This window comes from Chiloscyllium plagiosum, unplaced genomic scaffold (assembly GCF_037043375.1).
Source record: "Chiloscyllium plagiosum isolate Xiang-an unplaced genomic scaffold, Cpla_swu_hap1 HiC_scaffold_13, whole genome shotgun sequence".
Classification (NCBI taxonomy): Eukaryota; Metazoa; Chordata; class Chondrichthyes; order Orectolobiformes; family Hemiscylliidae; genus Chiloscyllium; species Chiloscyllium plagiosum.
This window is the reverse complement of record NW_028270151.1, coordinates 2487501-2514779: the sequence shown is the minus strand read 5'-3', so window position 1 is coordinate 2514779 and position 27279 is coordinate 2487501. Positions and strand designations below refer to the sequence as shown.

The window sequence follows — 27279 nt, the reverse complement described above, 5'->3', positions numbered from 1 at the left end:
GTCCTTTTCTTTAGTAAAGACAGAAGCAAAAAACTCATTTAGGACTTCCCCTACCTCCTCAGACTCCACACACAAGTTCCCTGTGCTATCCCTGATCAGCACTACTCTTTCTTTGATCATTCTCTTATTCATCACATCTTACAAAAACAGCTCCTTCCAAGCCACCTGCTCGAAGGAGGTTCCAATCAATATTGGGAAAGTTAAAGTCACCTATTACAACAACCCTACTACATTCGCACTTTTCCAAAATCTGCCGACCTATGCTTTCTTCCATCTCCCTGCTGCTATTGGGGGGCCTGTAGTAAACCCCTAACGAGGTGACTGCTCCCTTAATGTTCCTAATTTCCACCCATACTGACTCGGTAGGCAGATCTTCCTCGACAATGGAAGCTTCTGTAGCTGTGATACCCTCTCTGATTAGCAGTGCTACTCCCCCTCCTCTTTTTTCCCCCCCTCCCTATTCTTTTTAAATGCTCTAAACCCTGGAACATCCAGCAACCATTCCAAGTGTAGCCACCCTGCTAATATATCCGGTCACTTACTTTCCTTCCCACCGCCCCTCTGGTCCCGCTCCTCAGCTGTAGCCTTGATGGTGTGCCTTAACTCCGCTGCTGCTCCCACTCAAAAAGGTTCCTTAATCTTTCCCCTTCTTACCTGCCTCAGAGGAACAAATCTGTGCATCACTCACAACAACTGCCCCTTACACAGTCTCCACATGTCTGCTGTGCCCTTTCTGTGGAACAATTGCTCCCAGTCTGTACTTCCCAACTCCTGTCTGATAGTGTCATAATTACCTTTTCCCCAGGTAACTATCTTCCCTCGGTAACTGCTCCTTTCCCTCTCCAAGGCTACGGTAAATGTGAGGCAGTTGTGACCACTGTCACCAAAGTGTTCTCCCACCGCGAGATCTGATACCTGTCCTGGCTCGTTGCCGAGCACCAAATCCAAAATGGCCTCTCCCCTTGTCGGTCTGTCTACATACTGAGTAAGGAAACCCTCCTGAACACACCTGACAAAAACAGCTCCATCCAAACCATCTGCACAGAGGAGGTTCCAGTCGATATTGGGAAAGTTGAAACCACCCATAACAACAACCCTGCTACATCTGTATTTTTTCAGAATCTGCCCCCCTATGAGATCTTCAATCTCCCTCCTGCTATTAGGGGGGTCTGTAGAAAACCCCCTCTGATTACTACCCCCCTGCCTAACTAGTTTATGGGAAGGATATGGAAGTTTTAGACAGGGTGTAGATGAGATTTCCCAGGATGCTGCCTGGACTGGAGGGCATGTCTTTTGAAGGAAGGGTGAGGGAGCTAGGGCTTTTCTCATTGGAACAAAGAAAGCTGAGTGGTGACTTGATAGACATGTCCAAGATGATGAGAGGCATTGATAGAGTGGATAGCTAGAGATATTTTCCCAGGGTGGAAATGTCTATCATGAGGGGGAATAATTTTACAGTAATTAGAGGAAGGTTTGGGGGGTGTTAGAGGTCTGTTCTTTACACAGAGAGTGGTGGGTGTGCGGAATGCACTGCCAGCAGTGGGAGTAGAATCAGAGACATTGGGATGTTTAAGCCTCTCTTGGATAGGCACATGGAAGGTAGTGCAATGAAGGGTATGTAGGTTAGTCTGATCTTAGCACAACACTGAGGGCTGAAGGGCCTGTACTGTGCTGTACTGTTCTATATTCTATGTTATTCATTTTCTATCCATTTCAATGTACTCTCCTTCCCTTCCCACACACCCCATGCTTTTTTAAATTTTACACACTCATCACTTATATGGACCTTTGTAGAAAAAGTTCTGAAAGTTCAAATAAACCACATCCACGGGCACCCCCCCAACAACACTGATAGTTACATCCTGTGGGATTCCATTAGATTAACTGGTAGGACAGGTTAACAGGGTAGTTAGCAAGGCATACAGGACACTTGCCTTTAGCAGTCGAAGCAGGGAGGTTCTGTTGGAGCCTTGCTTGCTGGAGCACTGTGTGCCGTTCTGGCCCTGACATTATAGGAAGGATGTGATTGCACTGGAGGGGGTGCAGAGGAGATTCCCCAGGAGACTGTCTGGGATGTATGATTCAGTGGTGAAGTGAGGCAATGTAAGCTTGGGCTGATTTCTTTGGAGCAGAGAGGAGTCCTGACAGACAGGATAATGAGGGAAATGGATAGAGCGAGTAGACAGCAGCTGTTTCCCTTGGTTAAAGAACATGGAACATAGAACATTACAGCGCAGTACAGGCCCTTCGGCCCTCGATGTTGCGCCGACCAGTCATACCCATCTGAAGCCCATCCCACCTTCACTATTCCATGTACGTCCATATGCCTGTCCAATGACGACTTAAATGTACTAAAAGTTGGCAAATCTACTACCGTTGCAGGCAAAGCATTCCATACCCTTACTACTCTCTGAGTAAAGAAACTACCTCTGACATCTGTCTTATATCTGTCACCCCTCAATTTAAAGTTGTGCCCCTCGTGCTCGCTGTCACCATACTTGGAAAAAGGATCTCCCTGTCCACCCTATCTAACCCTCTGATTATCTTGTATGTCTCTATTAAGTCACCTCTCAACCTCCTTCTCTCCAACGAAAACAGCCTCAAGTCCCTCAGCCTTTCCTCATAAGACCTTCCCTCCATACCAGGCAACATCCTAGTAAATCTCCTCTGCACCCTTTCCAAAGCTTCCACATCCTTCTTATAATGCGGTGACCAGAACTGTACACAATACTCCAACTGCGGCCGCACCAGAGTTTTGTACAGCTGTAGCATAACCTCCTGGTTCTGGAACTCGATTCCTCTATTAATAAAAGCTAAAACACTGTATGCCTTCTTAACAACCCTGTCAACCTGGGTGGCAACTTTCAGGGATCAGTGTACCTGGACACCGAGATCTCTCTGCTCATCTATACTACCAAGAATCTTACCATTAGCCCAGTACTTTGCATTCCGGTTACTCCGACCAAAGTGAATCACCTCACACTTGTCCGCATTAAACTCCATTTGCCACCTCTCAGCCCAGCTCTGCAGCTTATCTATGTCTCTCTGTAACCTACAGCATCCTTCGTCACTATCCACAACTCCACCGACCTTAGTGTCGTCTGCAAATTTACTAACCCACCCTTCTACGCCCTCATCCAGGTCATTTATAAAAATGACAAACAGCAGTCGACCCAACACTGACCCTTGCGGTACACACTGGTAACTGGACTCCAGGATGAACATTTCCCATCAACCACCACCCTCTGTCTTCTTTCAGCAAACCAATTACTGACCCAAACTGCTATATCTCCCACAATCCCATTCCTCCGCATTTTGTACAATAGCCTACTGTGGGGAACCTTATCGAACGCCTTCCTGAAATCTACCTGTTTGGTCACTTTGTCAAAGAACTCAATAAGGTTTGTGAGGCATGACCTACCCTTCACAAAACCGTGCTGACTATAACCTTTTCCAACACTTTACCAACAACTGAGGTAAGGCTCACTGGTCTATAATTACCAGGGTTGTCTCTACTCCCCTTCATGAACAGGGGAACCACATTTGCTCTCCTCCAGTCTTCTGGCACTATTCCTGTAGACATTGCCGATTTAAAGATCAATGCCAAAGGCTCGGCAATCTCCTCCTGGCTTCCCAGAGGATCCTAGGATAAATCCCATCCGGCCCAGGGGACTTATCTATTTTCACATTCTGCAGGATTTCTAATACCTCTTCCTTGTGACCCTCAATCCCACACAGTCTAGTAGCGTGTATCTCAGTATTCTCTTCGACAAAATTGTCATTTTCTAGAGTGAATACTGTCAAAAAATATTCATTTAGTGCTTCCTCTATCCCCTCTGACTCCACACACAACTTCCCACTACTATCTTTGATTGGTCCTAATCTTACTCTCGTCATTCTTTTATTCCTTAAATACCTATAGAAAGCCTTAGGGTTTACCCTGATCCTATCCGCCAACAACTTCTCATGTCTCCTCCTGGCTCTTCTGAGCTCTCTCTTTAGGTCTTTCCTGGCTACCCTATAACCCTCAAGTGCCCTAACTGAGGCTTCACATCTCAGCCTAACAGAAGCCTTCTTCTTCCTTTTGACCAGAGATTCCACTTCCTTCGTATACCACAGTTCCCACACTCTACAGCTTCCTCCCTGCCTGACAGGTACATACTTATCCAGGACACTTAGGAGTTTTTCCTTGAATAAGCTCCACATTTCTAATGTGCCTATCCCCTGCAGTTTTCTTCCTCATCCTATGCTTCCTAAATTTTGCCTAATCGCACCGTAATTGCCTTTCCCCCAGCTGTAACTCTTGCCCAGTGGTATACACATATCCTTTTCTATCACTAAAGTAAACATAATAGAATTGTGATCGCTATCACGAAAGTGCTCATCTACTTCCAAGTCTAACATCTGGCTGGGCTCATTACCCAGTACCAAATCCAATATGGCTTCGCCCTTTGTTGGCCTGTCTACATACTGTGTCAGGAAGCCCTCCTGCACACACTGGACAAAAACTGACCCTATTGTACTCATACTATAGTGTTCCCAGTCAATATTTGAAAAGTTGAAGTCCCCCATGACAACTACCCTGTCTCTATCACTCCTATCAAGAATCATCTTTGCTATCCTTTCCTCTACATCTCTGGAACTATTCGGAGCCCTATAGAAAACTTCCAACAAGTTGACCTCTCCTTTCCTGTTTCTAACCTCAGCCCATACAGTTGACGAGTCCCCAAACATCCTTTCTGCAACTGTAATACTATCCTTGACCAACAATGCCACACCTCCCCCTCTTTTACCATTTACTCTGTTCTTAGTGAAACATCCAAACCCTGGAACCTGCAACAACCATTCCTCTCCCTGCTCTAACCATGTCTCCGAAATGGCCACAACATCGAAGTCCCAGGTACCAACCCATGCTGCAAGTTCACCCACCTTATTCCGGATGCTCCTGGCGTTGAAGTAGACACACTTCAAACCAACCTCTTGCTTGCCGGTACCATCTTGCGTCCCTGAAACTTGATTTTGGACCTCCCTACTCTCAACCTTTTCTATACTCGAACTACAATTTTGGTTCCCATCCCCCTGCTGGATTTAGTTTAAACCCACCCCAATAGCCTTAGCGAATTTCCCCCCCAGGGTATTGGTACCCCTCTGGTTCAGATGAAGACAATCCTGCTTGTAGAGGTCCCACCTACCCCAGAAAGAAGCCCCAATTATCCAAGAATCCAAAACCCTCCCTCCTGTACCATCCCTATAGCCACGTGTTCAACTCCTCTCTCTCCCTATTCCCCGCCTCACCAGCATGTGGCACGGGCAACAAACCAGAGACAACAACTCTGTTTGTTCTTGCTCTAAGCTTCCATCCTAACTCCCTGAATATCTGCCTTAAATCCCCATCTCTCTTCCTACCTATGTCGTTGGTGCCAATGTGGACCACGACTTGGGGCTGCTCCCCCTCCCCCTTAAGGATCCCCAAAAACACCATCAGAGACATCACGAACCCTGGTACCTGGTAGGCCACACACCAACCGTGAGTCTCTCTCATCTCCACAGAACCTCCTATCTGTCCCCCTAACTATGGAGTCCCCAATGACTACTGCTCTGCTCCTCTTCCCCCTTCCCTTCTGAGTAGCAGAGACACACTCTGTACCAGAGCCCTGTGCCCCACTGCTTTCCCCTGGTAAGTCGTTCCCCCACAACAGTATCCAAAATGGTATACTTATTGTTGAGGGGAATGGCCAGAGGGGATCCCTGCACTGCCTGCCGGTTCCCTTTCTGTCCCCTGACTGTAACCCATCTGCCTTTTTCTTGTACCTGAGGAGTGACTACCTCCCTGTAACTCCTCTCAATAACCCCCTCTGCCTCCCGAATGATCCGAAGTTCATCCAGCTCCAGCTCCAGTTCCCTAACGCGGTTTTCGAGAAGCTGGAGTTGGGTGCACTTCCCGCAGATGTAGACAGCAGGGACGCGAGTGGTGACCCTTACCTCCCACATTCTGCAAGAGGAACATTCAACTGCCCTAACCTCATTCCCACTATTCTAAATTCCCAAAGAGACTGTTGAAAAAATAAGGAATAAAAAATAAACTTGTTACCTTACCACTCTGGTGCACAGAATCTTTTTTTTGGGTTAGAGGAGGAGGATGGGTGGGAGACACTACCCGAGTAGTGTTTCGGGTAACGCAACCACACAAATATATGCCTTCCCAGAAGTCCTTCTCTCCTCCCTCGCACCTCTCGGCAAAAAGGGTCAGTAACAAAGGGGCATAATTTTAGGGTGAAAGGCAGGAGGGTTAAAGTGAACTTAAGGAAAGCTTTTTCATGCAGAAGGTGGTGGGGTTTGGGAATGAGGGGCCTGTGAGGGGAGTTGAGGTGGGAAACTTCATAACCTTTAAAAGGTACAGGGATGAGTAGGTGAAGTGTCATAATGTCCAGGGTTATGGGCCTAGTGGAGGAGGGTAGGATGGGTAATTCACAGCAATGAATGGACTGCACAAAGGTATTTCATTGGCTCAAAAAGACCTGTCAGCATTCTAATGTTGAGCACAGTGCTACGAAAATGCAAGTCTTTCTTTTCTCTTACACTCTTGGTAATTTTACGACTCTGCTGACCGAGTGAGATTTTGTGAAGGATGTTGGTAACATTGTTAAAGCTTTTCATTGGTCACTCACAAGAATGCCAAAGTTCAAACAATGCAACATTTTAGACTGTTTGAGAAAAGGGTGCAGAATTATTGGCAAGTTGACTGTCATTAGTCAAGACATTGCCACAGAAAATGCCCCCCTTCTCAATGGCAGGCGGGGGGACTGACTCCTTATTAAAAATGGAGATGGGCTGTGGGCATGGAGGTGGCTCAGAGTTTGGGTAGGTGGGTGATAATTGGATAAGGAATGTTTGGCAGGACAATCAGCTGGTGCAATGTTTTATGGTGTTGTGGAGACCACCAGGGAGGATTGAAGGCCTGGGGGAAGATAGAGAGTTGAGGTGGGCAAATGGAGGTTTGCTGAGGCTGATTGGGGTCGTGGTTGATGAGGAGACATGATAACAATTTAGATTAGATTAGATTACTTACAGTGTGGAAACAGGCCCTTCGGCCTAATAAGTCTATCACCAACTCGCTGAAGCGCAACCCACCCAGACCCATTCCCCTACATTTACCCCTTCACCTAAACTATTGGCAATTTAGCACGGCCAATTCACCTAACCTGCACATTTTTGGACTGTGGGAGGAAACCGGAGCACCCGGAGGAAACCCACGCAGACACGGGGAGAACGTGCAAACTCCACACAGAGAGTCGCCTGAGGCGGGAATTGAACCCGGGTCTCTGGCGCTAACCACTGTGCCACCGTGCCACCCAATTAATTCACCCAAAGAGTGTTGCGCCTGCTATGAAAAGAGGCTAAAGCCAAAGGATTAAATGTTTTCAAGAAGGAGTTAGATAAACCTCTTTAAGGTTAAAAGGATCAAAGGTTATGGGGAGGAAGCAGGAGTAAGCGTTGGATGATCAGCCATGTTTGTACTGAATAGGGGAGCGGGGATCAGAGGGCTGGATGGCCTTTTCCTACTCCTATTTTCAATGTTTTTATGATTGTAGACCTCTGGGTGGGATCAAGGTCTGGGAAGAAGATCCAGGGTTCTGTGGTACGGAGGAGTGAATCTGGACTTGGAGGAGGAGATTCAGGCACCTGGTGGTGGATGGGGAAGTCTGTGTTGGATTGGTTGTCTCACGTGGCTGTGTGAGACGGGTCTTTGGATCCAGGTTGGTTACATCCTGAATGCACCAAACCCTCATCTGGTGAACCATCTTAGCCAGATGCCAGTCTTGAGTCAATTCAGTTCACTCCACGATTGGCTGAAGCTCCAATACAGAATAAGCACATTAGGTCCTGACAATATGCCAATTGGTATTTCAGACCTCAACATGTCCATAGCTCAGCTTTCCCAGTACACATACAACACTGGGACAATGTTACAAGGTGTATCCTGCCCATAAACCACAGGACAAATCCAACCAGGCCAATTACTAGCCCATGCAAATATGGAAGGTGTCTAATACAGTGATATGGAGTCAATAGGGGAAACAAAATGCTCCATTAATTGGAGTTACATTTTGGAACATGGTTGGTATTGTTGCAGAAGTCCCTTCGAGTTGTTGTCCAGGACCCAAACATCATCAGCTGCTCAATCAATGACCTTCCCTCCAACATGTGGTCGGAGATGGGGATACTCTGCCTGGATGAGTGCAGCTCCAACAACACTCCAGAATCTTGAAACAATTTAGGACAAAGCAACTGTTTGCTTTGCACCCATCCATGTTAAACATTCACTTGCCACACCAGTGATATGGAGTGGCATCAGTGTGTACCATGTACAAGATTCACTGCAGTAACACATTTACAAAACATTGACAGCATCTTCCAAACCTGTGATCTCCACCATCCCAAAGGACAAGGGCAGTCGATACACCGAATACTACCGTGTGTATGCTTTCTCAATGTCACACAGCATGGGGATTTGGAAGTTTATAGAATCATAGACCCCTACAGTTTGGAAGAAGGCCATTTGGCCCATTGAGTCCATACGGAACCTCCAAAGAGCATCCAACCCAGACCCACTCACCTGCCCAACCCCTGTAACCCTGCATTTCCCATGAACAATCCACCTAGCCTGCCCATCCCTGAACACTATGGCACAATTTAGCATGGCCAATCCACCTAAGCTTTGGACTGTGGGAGGAAACCGGAGAACCCGGAGGAAACCCACGCAGACAAGGAGAGAATGTACAAACTCCACACAGACAGTCCTCCACAGGTCCAGGTCCCTGATGCTGTGAGGCAGCAATGCTAACCACTGAGCCACCGTACCACCCTACATTCACTGTCACTGGGTCAAAATCTTAGAATTCCTTCCCTAACAGGACTGCGACAGACTGGAGTGGTTCAAGAAGACAGCACTCTATCACCTCACACGCAGTGAGGGTGAGCCACAAACACTTGATTACAATGTTTACACCCCATTATGGGATCTTTTTTAAAAACCTATCCAGACTTACCTTTGTAGTTTAAAACTCCCCTCTCGATGGGCGCAGTTTCCTAACAGAATTCCCCAGCAAGACTCTCATTTATAACATGAAATATCGTAACTAGGGTTTGTAACAAAAGATATTGAGTGGAGTCACTTGAATGGAAAATCTGTGAAAGTTTCTCTGACATCTAATTAGTTATAACACTGCATGGGCCAATTTAAACAATGGTATTCCAAAAGACTTTGAATGTCGACGGAGCATTGATACCCCAACCTTTACCATGTAATATCCTGGCTGTCCTATCATGCATGAACTCAGCTTTAGAATTATACCATCCCAGGGCATAATGAAAAGGCAGGAGATCGGCATTAGTTAATACAGCCAGTATGGGCAGGATGGGCTGAATGGCTTCCTTCTGTACAGTAATAATACTGTAATATGATGAGAGAATCAGGAATTGGCAATAAGAGCAGTGCTAGCAGATAAGCTAGAACTGGAACGTACCAGGAATATGTATCATTTCTTTAGGGATCCAAATGAAAACCAAATCAATGTCTTACTCCTGCCATCCAGAGAAACAGTGAGGCAGGACGGACTGACATTGTGGTCAGGGGCATATGGTTTGGAGCTGTTGCATGGAGCACTGCCTCCCACTAACAAACTTAATCAGATCCTTCTGGATAGAACTGGTGCCAGCAGGGTGTTCCTTGGACCCTCTGCAATCCTTGTACAATGTAGCAAACATAGCGTTGCTTCGTCAAATTGTACCGTACTTTCCCTTGGTTCCTGTTTATTTTAATATCCCCCCGAGTGTCTGTCTTTGTATGAAAGTTAGTCCCAGGTGAATTAAACAATTAAGGTTGGTCATTTACTTGAAAACCCACTTTGAAACAAGTGAGGCTTGGCAAAACTGAAATTCATTTTGGTAATTATAGATCGATAAGAAAACCATAATGAGTACCTTAAATGTGGACTCTTTCTACTTGATGTTTTTTGCAGATAAACGAGATGCATCATCACCTTATTTTGGAACTATCTGGTTTGCTTAAATATTGGACACATCATCACCATCAAACTGTTACTAATCCTCACTAAAACAGCCTTTAAAAGATTGCCGTAATGAACTAGCATTTTAAGACATCATATCTTTAAAAGCAAATTATTTATCACTGACAAAGACATCAGCCTGGGACACTTAGAGTCATAGAGATTTAGAGTCATACAGCATGGAAATAGACCCTTCAGTCCAACCTGTCCACACCGACCGGATATCCCAACCCAATCTAGTCCCACCTGCCAGCACCCGGCCCATATCCCTCCAAACCCTTCCTATTCATATACCCATCCAAATGCCTCTTAAATGTTGTAATTGTACCAGCCTCCATCACATCCTGTGGCAGATCATTCCATACACGTACCATCCTCTGCGTGAAAAGGTTGCCCCTTAGGTCTCTTTTATATCTTTTCCCTTTCACCCTAAACTCTAGTTCTGGACTCCCCCACCCCAGGGAAAATACCTTGTCTGTTTACCCTATCCATGCCCCTCATGATTTTGTAAACCTCTATAAGGTCACCCGTCAGCCTCCGACACTCCAGAGAAAACAGCCACAGCCTGTTCAGCCTCTCCCTGTAGCTCAGATCCTCCAACCCTGGCAACATTCTTGTAAATCTTTTCTGAACCCTTTCAAGTTTCACAACATCTTTCCGATAGGAAGGAGACCAGAATTGCACACAATATTCCAACAGTGGCCTAACCAATGTCCTGTACAGCCGCAACATGACCTCCCAACTCCTGTACTCAATACTCTGACCAATAAAGGAAAGCATACCACACGCCTTCTTCACTATCCTATCTACCTGCAACTCCACTTTCAAGGAGCTATGAACCTGCTCTCCAAGGTCTCTTTGTTCAGCAACACTCCCTAGGACCTTACCATTAAGTGTATATGTCCTGCTAAGATTTGCTTTCCCAAAATGCAACACCTCGCATTTATCTGAATTAAACTCAATCTGCCACTCGTTGGCCCATTGGCCCATCTGATCAAGATCCAATTGTAATCTGAGGTAACCTTCTTTGCTGTCCACTACACCTCCAATTGTGGTGTCATCTGCAAACTTACTAACTATACCTCCTTTGTTCACATCCAAATCATTGATATAAATGACGAAAAGCCAGTTAAGTTGTAAGTATGGCACTGGGTCGTGAGGACATGGTGACCTTCCCCTTGGTGGGTTCTTCTTTTATGAGAGGCGATTAACACTGACGTGATCAGCATTTGTTGCTCATCCCTAATTGTCCTTGAGATGGTGACGGTGGGACAATTTTCTGAAGCTCTGAATCTCTCTGCTGCAGGTACACCCACCCAAATGTTAGGGGAGTGAATTCCAGGAATTTGATCCAGCGACAGTGAAAATAAAGTGTAGTTTGCAAGAGAATCTGCAGTTAGTCATCTTCACTAACATCTGTCCTTCTGGGTGACTGAGGGTGGAGGCTGGAAAGTTCTATTGAAGGACTGGGGATTGCTACAGTGAAACCATAGTGCATTGGTTGGGGAGGAAGTGAAGGTGAGGTATATTTAGGTTGGTGGATGGAGTGCCAAGCAAGCAGGCTGCTTTGTCCTGGATAGTGTTGGGTTCCTTGAGTGTTGTTGGAGCTGCACTCACCTTGGCAAGTGCAGAGTATTCCATCACATTTCTGACTTGGGCCTTGATGAGATCAGAGCTAAAAATGTGTTGCTGGAAAAGCGCAGCAGGTCAGGCAGCATCCAAGGAACAGGAGAATCGACGTTTCGGGCATAAGCCCTTCTTCAGACCTCACTTTCTCCTCCTTGATGAGATTAGATTCACTTCTCTACAGTATGGATGAGTTGGAGATGCCATTGTTGGACTGGGGTGTACAAACCTGGTGTTGTGTGATTTTTAACTTTCTACAGTATGGAAACAGGCTCTTTGGCCCAACAAGTCAGCACTGACCCTCCATAGAGTAATCGACCCAGATCCAATCTCCTATCTAATGCACCTATCACTATGGGCAATTTAGCATTGCCAATTCACCTATCCTGCACATCGTTGGACTGTGGGAGGAAACCTGTGCAGACACGGGGAGAATGTACAAATTCCACACGGATAGATGCCTGAGGCAGGGATCGAACCCGGGTTCCTGGCGCTGTGAGGCAGCAATGCTAAGCACTGAACCACCATGCCGCTGTGTAGATGGTGGACAGGCTTTGGTGAGTCAGGAGTGAGTTACATAGAACATAGAACATAGAAGAATACAGCGCAGTATAGGTCCTTTGGCCCTCGATGTTGCGCTGATCCAAGCCCACCTAACCTACACTAGCCCACTATCCTCCATATGCCTATCCAATGCCCACTTAAATGCCCATAAAGAGGGAGAGTCCACCACTGCTACTGGCAGGGCATTCCATGAACTCACGACTCGCTGAGTAAAGAACCTACCCCTAACATCTGTCCTATACCTACCACCCCTTAATTTAAAGCTATGCCCCCTCGTAATAGCTGACTCCATACGTGGAAAAAGATTCTCACTGTCGACCCTATCTAAACCCCTAATCATCTTGTACACCTCTATCAAGTCACCCCTAAACCTTCTTTTCTCCAATGAAAACAACCCCAAGTGCCTCAGCCTTTCCTCATACGATCTTCCTACCATACCAGGCAACATCCTGGTAAACCTCCTCTGCACCCGTTCCAGTGCCTCCACATCCTTCCTATAGTATGGTGACCAAAACTGCACACAATACTCAAGATGTGGCCGCACCAGAGTCTTATACAACTGCAACATGATCTCAGGACTCCGGAACTCAATTCCTCTACCAATAAAAGCCAGTATTCCTGCAGTATACCTAGTCTCTGAGCTGCTCTTGTATAAATAACATTTATAAGGCTGGTGCAGTTCAGTTTCTGATGACTGGTAACTGCCAGGATGTTAATGGCAGGTGATTCAGCGATGGTAATGCTGTTGAGCATCAAAGGGAAATACTTCTATCCTCTTGAAGGCAGTCATTACCTGGCACAGTGTCCATGTTGTTTGTCAGTTTTCAGCTGGGCCCTGAATGTTGTCTAATTTATTATTTGAGGAGTGGTAAATATTATCTCTGACTGTATGATGGAGGGAAAGTCACCAAAGAAGCAGCTGAACCATCCTCTATTTATTTATCGTTCAGATTCATCCCACAAATACTTTCTAAATGACTGTCTTTATGTCGCTGTCTCATGTAGATATACTAACCCTTTGATATCAACATATTAATGGGCCAAGTCTCCAATAAACTCCACATTGTGAAATTCTTGCTTGTGTTATGATCTCATGAATCACTGTTATTTCCAGAAAAATGAAGACACAAGATTTTATGGTTTAAAACAAAGAAAGTGTTACAATACAAGAGTGAAATGAAGCAACGCTACTGAAGACATTCAAACAAAGAACAGCAGATACTGGAAATCTGAAACAAAAACAGAAATTGGTGGAGAAACTCAGCAGGTCTGGTAGCATCTGTGGAGAGAGAAACAGAGTTAATGTTTTGAGTCCAGTGTCTCTTCCTCAGAACTAGTGTTGATGAACTGACAGTCCCTTTCCTTTAAGACATGTAGATGATTTGTTTGACATACCAGCCCATCCTGATGAACATGTGTATTCATCAGCAACATGTTACATACCAGTGCTACCTTTGTGCCATCTGCAAACTTACCAACAATGTCCTCAGTTCCTTCATCCAGATCATTAATGGAAGACTTGAATAGTTGTGGTCCCAACATTGATCCCTGTGTAACTCCACTAGTCACAGCTGCCATCCAGTAAAAGACCCCTTTATCCCCACTCTCTGCCTTCTGCCAGTCAGCCAATCCTCCATCCATGCCAGTACCTTGCCCCTAACACCAGGGGCTCTTATCTTATTTAGCAGCCTCCTGTGTAGCACCTTGCCAATGGCCTTCTGGAAATCCAAATAGATCACACCCACTGGTTCTCCTTTGTCTAACTTGCTCACTATCTCCTCAAAGAATTCTAATCGTATTGTCAGGCATGACCTCCCTTTGATGAAGCTGTGCTGACTCAGCCCTATTTTACCGTGCACTTCCAAATACTCTGCAATCTCATCCTTAATAATGAACTCTATAATCTTACCAATGTCCAAGGTCAGGATAACCGGTCTATAGCTCCCTGTTTTCGGCCTCCTCCCTTATTAAACAGGTGTGTTACATTAGACATTTTCCACTCCTCTGGGACCCTGCCCAGCCCCAACTCCAGTGTTTCCTGAAAGATCACCACCAATGGCTCTACCATCTGCTTAGCCATTTCCTTCAGATTTTTGTAGTGTAGTCCATCTGGTCCAGGTGATTTATCCACCTTCAGCCCTTTCAGCTTCTCCAGAAAGTTCTTAGTGATGGCCACAGCTCCCATTTCTGCCTCTGACTCTTTTGAAGTTCTGGTATGCTGCTGGTATCTTCCCCTGTGAAGACTGATGCAAAACTCTGCCATTTCTTTGTTCCCCGTTACTATTTCTCCAGCCTCATTTTGCAGTGGTCCAATATCCACTCTTGCTTCTCTTTTAGATACCTTAAAAAAAGTCCTGCAATCACCTTTTATAGTTCTCCCTAACTTACCTTCATATTTTATCTTCTTCCCCTTTATTACTGGTTTTTAAAGGTTTCCCAATCCTTTGGCTTCCCACTAATCTTCACCACTTTGAATGCTTTTTCTTTTGCTGCGTGTGTGGATTTTACACTCGTGAAGACAGCATTCTGGGACATCCTCTTTATTTTAAAAATATATTCCCTTTTTCTGTTCAAAGTGATCAAATGCTGGGTATTGATACATTAGGTTCCCTTTATCAGACAACGGGCTGAGTAGGACTACCCCCATAGTTTCTGCTGGCGAAAATAGCCAGATAAGGGACAATGTGGTCACCAGGCAGTCTCTTGTCTATTTGACTTTGTAAGGTCTGATGTGGGAATATATGTGCAGGTCCTACCACTGTCCAACACACCAGGCAGCACCACTGAAACAGAAGGTTAGCTTAATCCGCTAAGCTGCAGTCACCCATAAATATTGAAAATAAAGACCATTACAAATCAGAAAAATGTTTCATATCAAATTTCTGTGTTTATTGAGGGCAGTGAGTTAATGAACATACATCCATTCATTCCATCAGCTCCCAAGAATCCTTAGTCTGTTGCATACTGATTTGATCTGATTCCAGTTACTAACATTAAAAAGAAACTCTGAGGAATGGAAAGGACATTCAATATTGTTAGGTTTATTTGTAAACAGTTGAGTTGGAATGGACATGTCTTACAGCACTGAGTCAGTCCTTGCCTGTACAATGACTAATAAAGAGGCCACTGAGGGATTTTCTGCATTTTTTGCCCAAGAAACAGCAAAATTACAAGTTCCATTATTCTCAAGTCCCCGTCCTTTCGGTGAAGTTACTGAAAGGACAACCTCCACTAAAATAAAACCGAGAAAATGATCATTAAAATGACAATGAGACCGGGGTTGGTCAGGGTTGATCAGACTGGGAGGTTTTGGGAATTTTATTGTTTTAATGTCTGTGTCTGTTTGTGTTTGGATGCATCATGCAGAGATATGTTTGAAGTGTGGAAGGTGAGCAGCTCTACTGCTGCTTTTGTCCTGTGTATGGATGATCCACCTGAGCCAAATACCTGATTGAGTGCTGGCCAATCATGGATAGGTTTATGCTATGGTAAAGATCAGTGCAAAGACCTCCTCGTGGGTCTGCTCCTGGGCCTGGCCAAACTGGCCATCAACAGGTCCAGGCAGCGGGCCGTGGAGGGGGTCGTTAGGGCCGACTGCCTGCCCCTCTTCCGCGGTTACGTTAGGGCCCGGGTGTCCTTGGAGAAGGAGCACGCGGTGTCGACCAACACCCTGGAGTTGTTCAGGGAGAGGTGGGCGCCGCAGGGAGTGGAGTGCATTATTTCTCCCTCCAACTCTATTTTGATTTAATCCCTGCCCTCCCCTTCACTGTTTGATCACACAGCACTGCCCTCTGATGTGAAGGGCAGTGCATGTCACTGGCCACTCGGTTGTTTCCTTTCTTCCTGGTGGTGGAAATTGAATAAAGATTTGTGCGCCTTGTGTCTCTCACTGTGTCTCACACCTGCACACACTCACTATGGGTGCTGGGGGAGAAAAATAAGCACTACCGCAGTTAGGCGGGAGTGTGGGAAATAAAAAAGAACAGGAAGATCAGCCATCCTGCTAAAAAAAAATAAAGATCAGTGCACAGGAACAGACTGTGACCAGTGTCTGGGTTTAGGCACCAATTTTGATCAATGTAGGATTATTGGTCTTAACTCTGATTAGATTCGGAGGTGAACGCCTTGAACATGATCAATGTTGGAATAAATGGATGGAGTGTGATCTGTTTCGGGATATGTTCTCTGTCTGCAATGTCAGCTCATGTCCCTTCACTGTGCCTACCCTCACTGAGGACCATCCCACCCTCTGAGAAACTGAATCGAATTAACGTGGAGGTGACTATAGTTAGATTTCAGTGTGTGCATTGTCTCTGATTGACTTTAGAATGGGTACACACATTTTCATCAAGCTTAGTGCATAATCCAGTTCCAATCAAATTGCCAATGGGGTTTTGCTATTCGGAGTAATATTGTGAACACATTGATCCTGATCATTATACAGAATGTGTACACACTAACGTCTCAATCCCTGGGAATGGGCGCTAACTGATGCTGCGGCATGGGGACATGCTCATTATTGGCTCCAGATAATGATGGATGGTGAGGTATGTACACAGATTGATGTCAGGGTGTGTACACTGACTGTGACAAATGTTGGACATCGATACAGATTTATTTTGGATCAATACCCTCTGGTGTTTTTGGTTACTCATGGTATCATCGGTGTTAGTTGGATGCAGGATGATAAAGAATTGACTATCACTGGGTATACACTTCCATTTGACATCGGGAGCTCGCATTGATACTGATTTTGGCTGGAATCAGAAAGATCTCCATTCGGGGATTTTGCTCCAATCATTATCAGATTTATGTGGTGTGGCCTGTATTGGTATCAGCACCTTGATCAGTATTCACTGTGTGGACGATGGTTACCATCAGATACCTAACCATCAGTGTGGGATGCGTGCACTGACTGTGATCATTCGTTGTGCCTTGACTGTGCTTTCTCTCTTTTTTAATCACAGTGTGATTTACACAAAAATAATATAAAGTTCACACTATTATTTAAATATACAATTAAAAATCAAGAAGTGAATACAAGACAATAACATCAGAATTTGTCTGTATATATATATATATATATTATATAGATATATCATAGGTCAATCATACACAATAGTAGAAAATGTTTAAAAGCCTTCAATTACTTTTCAATAGGTTTGGAGCTAACAACCTCTATTGAAGTTACATTGCACAGATTCTGTCCAAACCAAGGAGAGATTTTCTGGTGTTTGCACCAATTGCTTGAGGAGAGCCCGGGTTCCATACCAGCTGGATTGGAGTGTGCCCCTGAGGGAGAATTGACCCACGTGGGGTCCATTACAGGGGGGAGCTATATAAATGCCCAATATTCCCTTGGGCCCAGGTGATCCAATATACTCGGGTGCAGATCTGAAAAGTCTCTCCTACATCACTTTGTGGAGTTATAAACACCAAAAATCTCATCCTGGCAGTTTGGTCTTCTAAGAATTTGATCCCTAATGCTCTGAGCATTGATAAATTTTCTTTTTAAAAGCACCCAGTCAATAACTGCAGTTCACTTGGGGCCAGAGGCTGGAGAGGGCCTGGGCTGTGACAGTGATGATATAGACCACCAAACTTTACTGGCATTTGCATAGGAAAGTAAGTGGTCACCTTGAAGGGAAGTCTGCAGGGCAGAACGGGACCCTGTTCAAATACATCAACAACCACTGATGTGAATTTCTGTATCCCCTGCAGAGTGACTGGCCTCTTCCCTTGTTTTAGAGACTGATTAGAAAAGTGCTTGTAGAACAAAGTGTTTTGAGTTGGCCAAAAGATGCCTTGCATGTTTCCCAGGCTGCAGCACTGACGGTCTGTTGATAAAGGGTGTGTTTGTTACACATAGCCCCCACATAGAGGGGGAGTTTTTCCTGGGGGTGCTGTGGAATAGAGCTGCCCTTAACCACCCAGCTCCTTTCATGCCTTACTCTGATTGATTGCAATTTCTCGAAAGTAGACAATAAAACTAACTCTATATTAAAATCCATTCACATAACAGCGCAGCTGTTTAATAATTATTCTTACAGTGTTAAACAATTCCCAAGAGGCAGCCAAGACTGGGTACTGCCATCGCTGTTGCTGTCATTGAGCCTCTTCCATGTGACGTGTTGGCTCCAGTCACAGTGAACCAGGGTCTCCTCAAGGCAACTGAATCATTGAAGCAGAATTCATCAAAGGTCCAGGTGGGTCGACCGATGGGGATGGTAAAGGTCAGAAAGGTCATCTCGGAAATGACCCTTTGAGAGGGCCTGTCATGGTCAGAAGTGGAAACCTTGGGGGAAGCATGCTTCACAGAGACTTTTGTCAGATGGCTGTGTCCCACAGGACGCTCTGTTGTTTGGGACAGGGAGATGCTGTCAGTTTCAGGTTCTTTGTAATGCTGTTTTTTTTCCAGCTCGGAAGGATAGGCATGCTGTCTTGTTTACAAAGACCTTTATCTGGCTTCTGTCGGGACTTGATCTCTTTGCACAGACATCGCTTCTTCTCAATCATTTCAAGTATTGTGCTGTCTCCATAGAACCATTGCTGATACAATGCCTGGTTAAAAAGAGGGAGAAGGACATAAATCCTGCTGCTTGATTCAGGGATTTAATGACAAAGAATTCTCTTTGACTTTCTGATTGTTTCTTATGTGACAGCAGCCGTCCAGATCAATAACATGTACAGTTCAGCAGAACAGAGGCAGGCCAATGCTCACTCTCTGTTTATTCATCAGATAGTTGCTATGAAACAAAACCATTCACTGTTAACTGAGGTGACCTTGAGCCTCTGCTCATTAACATACCTATTACAGCAGATCTTATGGGGATTCTGTGTTTATTCAGGACGGTAAATGAATCCCCTTAATCAATAAATTCTAATGGGGCAAAGGCCCGATGATTGCTTATTAGAGTCATAGAGATGTACAGCATGAAAGCAGACCCTTCGGTCCAACTTGTCCATGCTGACCAGATATCCCAACCCAATCTAGTCCCACCTGCCAGCACCCGGCCCATATCCCTCCAAACCCTTCCTATTCATATACCCATCCAGATGCCTTTTAAATGTTGCAATTGTACCAGCCTCCACCACATCCTCTGGCAGCTCATTCCATACACACACCATCCTCTGCATTAAAAAGTTCCCCCTTAGGTCCCTTTCCCCTCTCACCGTATACCTATGCCCTCTAGTTATGGACTCCCCTACCCTGAGGAAAGGATCTTGTTCATTTACCCTATCCATGCCCCTCATGATTTTATAAACCTCTATAAGGTCACCCCTCAGCCTCCGACGCTCCAGGGAAAACAGCCCCAGCCTGTTCAGCCTCTCCCTGTAGCTCCCTCGAAGTATTATTGCCAGTTTATTAACAATATTATTTAACCAAGGTTTGGATGAACATTGATGCTTGCTTCTTTCTGACAGCATGCTGCAGCACTCGATTACTAACCTGAGGCACCGTTTCATTCTCATTTCTCTGAAAGGAAGGCACAAAGATGAGAACCCTGTTCTCTCAGTGACAGGGCAGCATTCCATTGGGTGGGTCAGATGATAAATACATGCAGCATTTCATGACAAACACATGCTCCATACGGATCAATCTCATAAGATGCAGCCCATATAAACATGTCAAACATAATTGGCAGATGTCTGACACCGGCAGACAGAAGCTCACACTAAATCCCAATGCTAGCTACATGCAGATTGTCATGCTCAGTCCGGTCAAACCAGTTTGAAGTCATGATAAATACATCATCAAAACTGGACACTGCTGGATGGGGAGTGTTTATTGCAGTCAGCAAGAACCTGATAGGGTAAAAGCTCAAGTTAGATGTTACCTTCACTGCAAGCAGCCAGAGTTCTCTAGGAAGCAAAACCATTTGCCTGAATTGATCCATAATGCCCTTTCCAAGACACCACACCCTCTGGCCGAATCGTAGACACACTCAGATATGGCCAGTGTGCACTCACCTGCCAGAATAAGGACAGATCCTAAACGGGCAACAGGATTATGTTCAGACTCATCCTGGGCAGCTCTTCTCATCCTCTTCCCACTTGTCAACCCCAAACCCTGAACATTTCAGAGGGATATAGAAGCCCCACAAATGGAGCACATCTGGAAATATTTCTTGGAGAAACTGGTGGGGGCTCTATCTAAATGCTGACAGTACTGTTGTTCACAGCAAACCAGCTGAGCAGCAAAGACGGAAATAGACGGAAATGAATGACACTGCATTTACTCATAGAGAATCCAATCAAATCAGCATAGCCCCATCCTGAGAATTGTTCTTACACTGTGTAACGTTTCTCTGGGCTCTCCACAACTGACTTGCTGCTGTGCTCTGAGCCTTATTAACATATCAAACCCTCTGATTATCTTATATCTCTCAATTAAGTCACCTCTTAACCTTCTTCTCTCTAATGAAAACAACCTCAAGTCTCTCAGTCTTTTCTCATAAGGCCTTCCCTCCATACCAGGCAACATCCTAGTAAATCTCCTCTGAACCCCTTCCAACGCTTCCACATCCTTCCTGTAGTGCAGTGACCAGAACTGTACACAGTACTCCAAGTGCAGCCGCACTAGAGTTTTGTACAGCTGTAGCATAACCTCATGGTTCCAAAACTCAATCCCTCTAGCAATAAAAGCTAATACACTGTATGCCTTCTTAACAACCCTATCAATCTGGGTGACAACTTTCAGGGAGCTATGCACATGGACACCGAGATCTCTCTGCCTACCTTAGTGTCATCCACAAATTTACTAACCCATCCTTCTACGCCCTCATCCAAATCATTTATAAAAATAACAACAGCGGTGGACCCAAAACAGATCCTTGCAATACCCCACTAGTAACTGAACTCCAGGATAAACATTTCCCATCAGCCACCACCCTCTGTCTTCTTTCAGCTAGCTAATTTCTGATCCAAACCACTAAATCACCTTCAATCCCATTCCTGTGCATTTTGTGCAATAGCCTACCATGGGGTAGGCCTTACTGAAACGCCTTACTGAGATCCAATACACCACATCAACCTCTTTACCCTCATCCACCTGTTTGGTCACCTTCTCAAATAACTCAATAAGGTTTGTGAGGCACGACTTACCCTTCATAAAACCATGTTGACTATCTCTAATCAACTTATTCCTTTCTAGATGATTATAATCCTATCTCTTATAACCTTTTCCAACACTTTACCCACAACTGAAGTAAGGCTCACTGGCCTATAATTACCAGGGTTGTCTCTACTTCCCTTCTTGAACAAGGGAACCACATTTGCTATCCTCCAGTCTTCTGGCACTATTCCTGTAGACCAGGAAGACGTAAAGATCAAATCCAAAGGCTCTGCAATCTCTTCCTGGCTTCCCAGAGAATCCAAGGATAAATCCCATCTGGCCCAAGGGTCTTATCTATTTTCACACATTCCAGAATTGCTAACACCATCTCCCTATGAACCTCAATCCCATCTAGTCCAGTAGCCTGTATCTCAGTATTCTCCTCGACAATGTTGTCTTTTTCCTGTGTGAATACTGATGAAAAATATTCATTTAGCGCTTCCCCTATGTCTTCGGGCTCAATGCACAATTTTCCACTACTGTCCTTGACTGACCCTAATTGTATCCTCATCAGTTTTTTATTCCTGATCTACATTTCCTGTGCCCTTTGGTGGCAAATTAAAAATCTATCCAAACATTCTGCAAAAAGCCTCAGCATTGCATATTTTTTGCCATCGCTGTATATTTTGATGAAATAACATGGAGCTAAGGTCCACTCATGGGCAGGGATATGTAGAGCTAGGTATCTAACACCAGTCCACTCATTCCTACCTTGTTATTGTCTTATAGGTAAAAGGCAGAGGGCAACTCACCATCGCCCTCACCCTGATGGCCACCTTTCCCTGCAGCTGCATCAAGCTGTGCATTGACCCTCGGGACACAAACACCAAGTGTCACTATGGACTGAGCTTCTACCTGTCCCTGGTGTTGTGAAGGATGGGACTGGCCTCACTGCCGTGGAATACTCCAAGTAGTTGGACTGTTTCATACCACCTGTCCTTTGTGAAGAAATTTGCAAAGAGAAACCCCTTTGCCCATTCGTCCATCAGGAAGTGGTCAGCAAGTAGCGTCCTCGAGGCCCTGTGGGGAAAAGGAGAGGGAGAATCCTGTCGGGTTGTTCTCTGAGCAGACTGTCAAAGCCATTTGGCAGAAAGCCTCATTGCCAGAATGTTCCAACAAGCTCCAGGACATCGCTGGGCTGATGGTGAGATCCTTCCTATACACTCGGGTCAGTCTGTGCCACTGCACGCTGTCCTCAGAGTGGTTCTGTGGGGAGGGGGTACAGACTGTCACATATCTCCTGCTGGAATGTGCCTTTGTAAAGGGGGTCTGGAGGAAGATGCAGTGGGTTGTGTTGAGGTCCATCCTGAGCAGCTCCATGACGCGGGAGTCTGTGCTCTACGGACTGTTCCCAGGACACACACCGAGACAAACCTCAACTGCTCCTGGAGGACCATCAACTCAGTGAAAGGTGCTCTTTGTTCTGCCTGAAACCTGCTCCAGACTGGCACCTTCCAAGGTCCAGGATTACATGCTGAGGGACACACTAAAGCCTGGGGCAGCTGCTGCCAAGGGGCAGTGGGCAAGGACCACTCTCTGAGGGCTCCCTGCTGAACTACAATGAGGGTCCGTTCAGTGTCTCAATGATTGTAAGGAGTATCCTGCAGAAGTAGGAAATGGCTTGGAATTTGGGATGTCAAATTCCAAATGTTTTTTATTGATTCACAGAATAAGGGTGTCACTGGCCAGGCCAGCATTTATTGCCCATCCCTAATTGATCACAGGGTAGTTAAGAGTCAACCCCATTACTGTGGGTCTGGAGTCATAGGCCAGACCAGGTCAGGATGGCAGTGTCCTTCCCGAAAGGACATTAGTGAACCCTGATGTTTCTTTTCCATCTGCAAAGACTGTACAGCAGTGCTTTTGTATCTGTGTACAGAAAGGTCATTATTATAATAGAGTATATTTTTGAAATAAAGAAAAGAGCAGGAAGAAGGGTGGCACTGAGGTGGGATGGGCCTTCCTGGCTATGGTCCAATTGAAACCCTTTGACAATGAGCCTCTCAGGGGGCTGTTAACTAAGATAAGAGCACAAAGGGTTAGGGACAAGGTACTGGCTGATTGACAGAAGGCAGAGAGTGGGGATAAAGGGGTCTCTTTCAGGATGGCAACAGGTGACTTGTGGAGTTCTACAGCGATGGTGTTGGGATCACAACTATTCATGTTACACATTAACGATCTGAACTGAGGACATTGCTGCTGAGTGTGCAGATGACACAAAGATAGGTGGAGGGACAGGTCATGTTGAGGATGTGGGGAGGCTGCAGAAGGTCCTGAACAAGCTAGGAGAGTGGGCAAAAAAGTGGTAGATGGAACGCAATGTGAGCAAGTGTGAGGCTATTCACTTTGATTGGAAGAATAGAGGCATAGATTATTTTCTACATGGGGTAAGGCCTAAGAAATCTGAAGCACAAAGGGACTTAGGAATCCTAGTTCAGTATTCTCTTCAGGGTAACATGCAGGTTCAGTTGGCAGTTAGGAAGGCAACGTTAGCATTCATTTCAAGATGGTTAGAATACAAGAGCAGAGCTGTACTGCTGAGAGGGAATAAGGCTCTGGTCAGACCACATTTGGAATATTGTGAGCAGCTTTGGGCCCCATACCTGAGGATGTCTCCACTGGTGTTGGAGGGAGGCCAGAGGGGAGGGTCACAAGAATGATCCTGGCAGGAAGGGCTTGTCATATGAAGAGCAGTCGAGGGCTCTTGGTCCATACACGAAGGAGTTTAGAAGAATGACGATGGAACTGATTGAAACTTACAGAATATTGAGGGGCCTGGATTGAGTGGATGTGGAGAAGACTTTTCCACTAATAGGAGACACAAGGACCTGAGGGCACAACCTCAGAGTGAAGGGACGACTCTTTTGAACTGAGATGGGGAGGAATCTCTTCAGCCAGAGAGTGAGGAATCTGTGGAACTCACTGCCGGAGTGGGCTGGAGAGGCCAACTCACTGAGTGTATTTAAGACAGAGATAGATAGGTTCTTGGTTCAGTAAGAGGGTTGAGGGTTACAGGGAGAAGGCAGGAGAATGGGATTGAGAAACATATCAGCCATGATCGAATAATGGAGTAGACTTGATGGGCTGAATGACCTAATTCTACTCCTGTACCTTATGGTCTTAAATGTGTATTTTATTTGATTCGATTTATTATTGTCCCATGTACCTAAGTACAGTGAAATGTTTTGTGTGCCGTACAGGCAGATCATACCATAGAAGGTGCATGAGTGTGATTGAGCAGAGTGCGGAATACAGTGTTACAGCTGCAGAGAAGGCACACAGAGACTGAGATCAACATTACCTTTAAAATTTGAGAGGCCCATTCAGAAGTCTAATGACAGCAGGGAAGGAGCTGATTTTGAGTCTGTTGGTATGTGTGTTTAAGCTTTTGTATCTTCTGCCCGATGGAAGAGGTTGGAGGAGATTATAACCGGGGTGGGAGGGGTCTTTGATGATGTTAGCTGCTTTCCTGAGGCAATAGATGGAAGGCTGGTTTGGGTGATGGACTGGGCTGTGTTTACAACTCTCTAGTTTCTTACAGTTGCCATACCAAGCCGTGATGTATCCAGGTAGAATGCTTTCTATGGTGCTTCTGTAAAAGTTGCTAAGAGTCTTTATGGACACACTGAATTTCCTTAGCCTCCTGCTGTGAAAATGTGAAAACTCAGTTAGGGTGCTTGAGGGTTACAAGGAAGTCAGGAAAGACCTGAAAAGAGAGCTCAGAAGAGCCAGGAGGGGACATGTGAAGTTGTTAGCGGATAGGATCGGATTAATCCTAAGGCTTTCCATAGGTATGTCAGGAATAAAAGAATGACGAGAGTTAAATTAGGGCCAATCAAGGATAATAGTGGGAAGTTGTGTGTGGAGTCAGAGGAGATAGAGGAAGCACTAAGTAAGTATTTTTCGACAGTGTTCACTATAGAAAATGAAAATGTTGGCGAGGAAGATACAGAGATACTTGCATCTAGACTAGAAGAGATTGAGGTTCACAAGGAAGAGGTATTAGAAATACTGCAGAGTGTGAAAATAGACATGTCCCCTGGGCCAGATGGGATCTATCCTAGGATCCTCTGGGAAGCAAGGGAAGAGATTGCCAAGCCTTTGGCATTGATATTCAAATCATCATTGTCTACAGGAATAGTGCCTGAGGACTGGAGGGTAGCAAATGTGGTTCCCCTGTTCAAAAAGGGTAGTAGAGACAACCCTGGTAACTACAGACCAGTGAGTCTCACTTCAGTTGTTGGTAAAGTGTTGGAAAAGGTTATAAGAAATAGGATTTATAACCATCTAGAAAAGAATAATCTGATCAGGGACAGTCAGCACGGTTTTGTGAAGGGTAGGTCGTGCCTAACAAATCTCATTGAGTTTTTTGACAAAGTGACCAAACAGGTAGATGAGAGTAAACCGGTTGATGTAGTGTATATGGATTTCAACAAGGCGTTCGATAAGGTTCCCCACAATAGGCTATTATACAAAATGCGGAGGAATGGGATTGTGGGAGACATAGCAGTTTGGATCAGTAATTGGCTTGCTGAAAGAAAACAGAGGATTGTAGTTTATGGAACATGTTCATCTTGGTGTTCAGTTACTCGCGGCGTACCGCAAGGGTTGGTGTTGGGTCCACTGCTGTTTGTCATTTTTATAGATGAGTTGTGGATAGTGACGAAGGATGTAGTAGATTGCAGAGAGACATAGATAGGATGCAGAGCTGGGCTGAGAGGTGGCAAATGGAGTTTAATGTGGACAAGTGTGAGGTGATACACTTTGTACAGAGTAATCAGAATGCAAAGTACTGGGCTAATGGTAAGATTCTTGGGAGTGCAGATGAGCAGAGAGATCTCTGTATCCATGTACACAGATCCCTGAACGTTGCCACCCAGATTGACAGGGTTGTTAAGAAGGCATATACAGTGTTTTGGCCTTTATTAATAGAGGGATTGAGTTCCGGAACCAGGAGGTTATGCTGCAGCTGTACAAAGCTCTGGTACGGCCACACTTGGAGTATTGTGTACAGTTCTGGTCACCGCATTATAAGAAGGATGTGGAAGCTTTGGAAAGGGTGCAGAGGAGGTTTCCTAGGATGTTGCCTGGTATGGAAGGAATGTCTTATGAGGAAAGGCTGAGGGCCTTGAGGTTGTTCTCGTTCGAGAGAAGAAGGTTGAGAGGTGACTTAATAGAAACATACAAGATAATCAGAGGGTTAGATAGGGTGGACAGGGACAGCCTTTTTCCAAGTATGGGAACGGCAAACACGAGGGGACACAACTTTAAAGTGAGGGGTGATAGGTGTAAGACAGATGTCAGAGGTAGTTTCTTTACTCAGAGAGTAGTAAGGGTATGGAATGCTTTACCTGCAACAGTAGTAGATTCGCCAACTTTAAGTACATTTAAGTCGTCATTGGACAGGCATATGGACGTACATGGAATAGTGTAGGTGGGATGGGCTTCAGATTAGTAAGACAGGGTGGCACAACATCGAGGGCCGAAGGGCCTGTACTGCGCTGTAATGTTCTATGTTCCATGTTCTATGTTGTGCCAGTGTCAATGTGGGAGGACCAGGACAGATTGTTGTTCACTGTCACTCCCAGGAACTTGATGCATGGCCTCACCCAGCTGCTGTTTCAGTATAACAGTTAATGAGAGAGTCCTGTGGCCCGTGTTGAGCTGAGTATCCTGCAGGTTTCTGCTCAGTGACAGGACATTATATTTCCTTCCTAGCGCTCTCTGCCTGTGGGTGCTTCCCACGCTCACAGTTTTGCTTCTTTGCATCCATTCTCTTTCGGCCAAACTGCTCCTGAGTAGCATATCGTTGTCTCCTTTCCCACTGAGCAGAAGCGACCTTGCTAGCTGTGTCTTGCAGGAACTATGCAGAGAATATGCCCCATGTTAAAAACGTGCTCTCCG

At 45.4% G+C, this 27279-nt stretch overlaps 1 protein-coding gene across 3 annotated transcripts in view; it reads right to left on the bottom strand.

Moving 5' to 3' along the window:
• Positions 1–17321: 17321 nt before the first annotated feature.
• The window catches only part of nyap2a (neuronal tyrosine-phosphorylated phosphoinositide-3-kinase adaptor 2a), a 343027-nt gene continuing 333069 nt past the window's right edge, over positions 17322–27279 (bottom strand). For all 3 annotated transcript variants that reach the window (XM_087993277.1, XM_087993278.1, XM_087993276.1), the window contains one exon: positions 17322–18821. In XM_087993277.1, the coding sequence (XP_087849403.1) occupies positions 18588–18821 (234 nt within the window). In that variant the 3' untranslated portion in view covers positions 17322–18587. The remainder of the gene's footprint in view (positions 18822–27279) is intronic.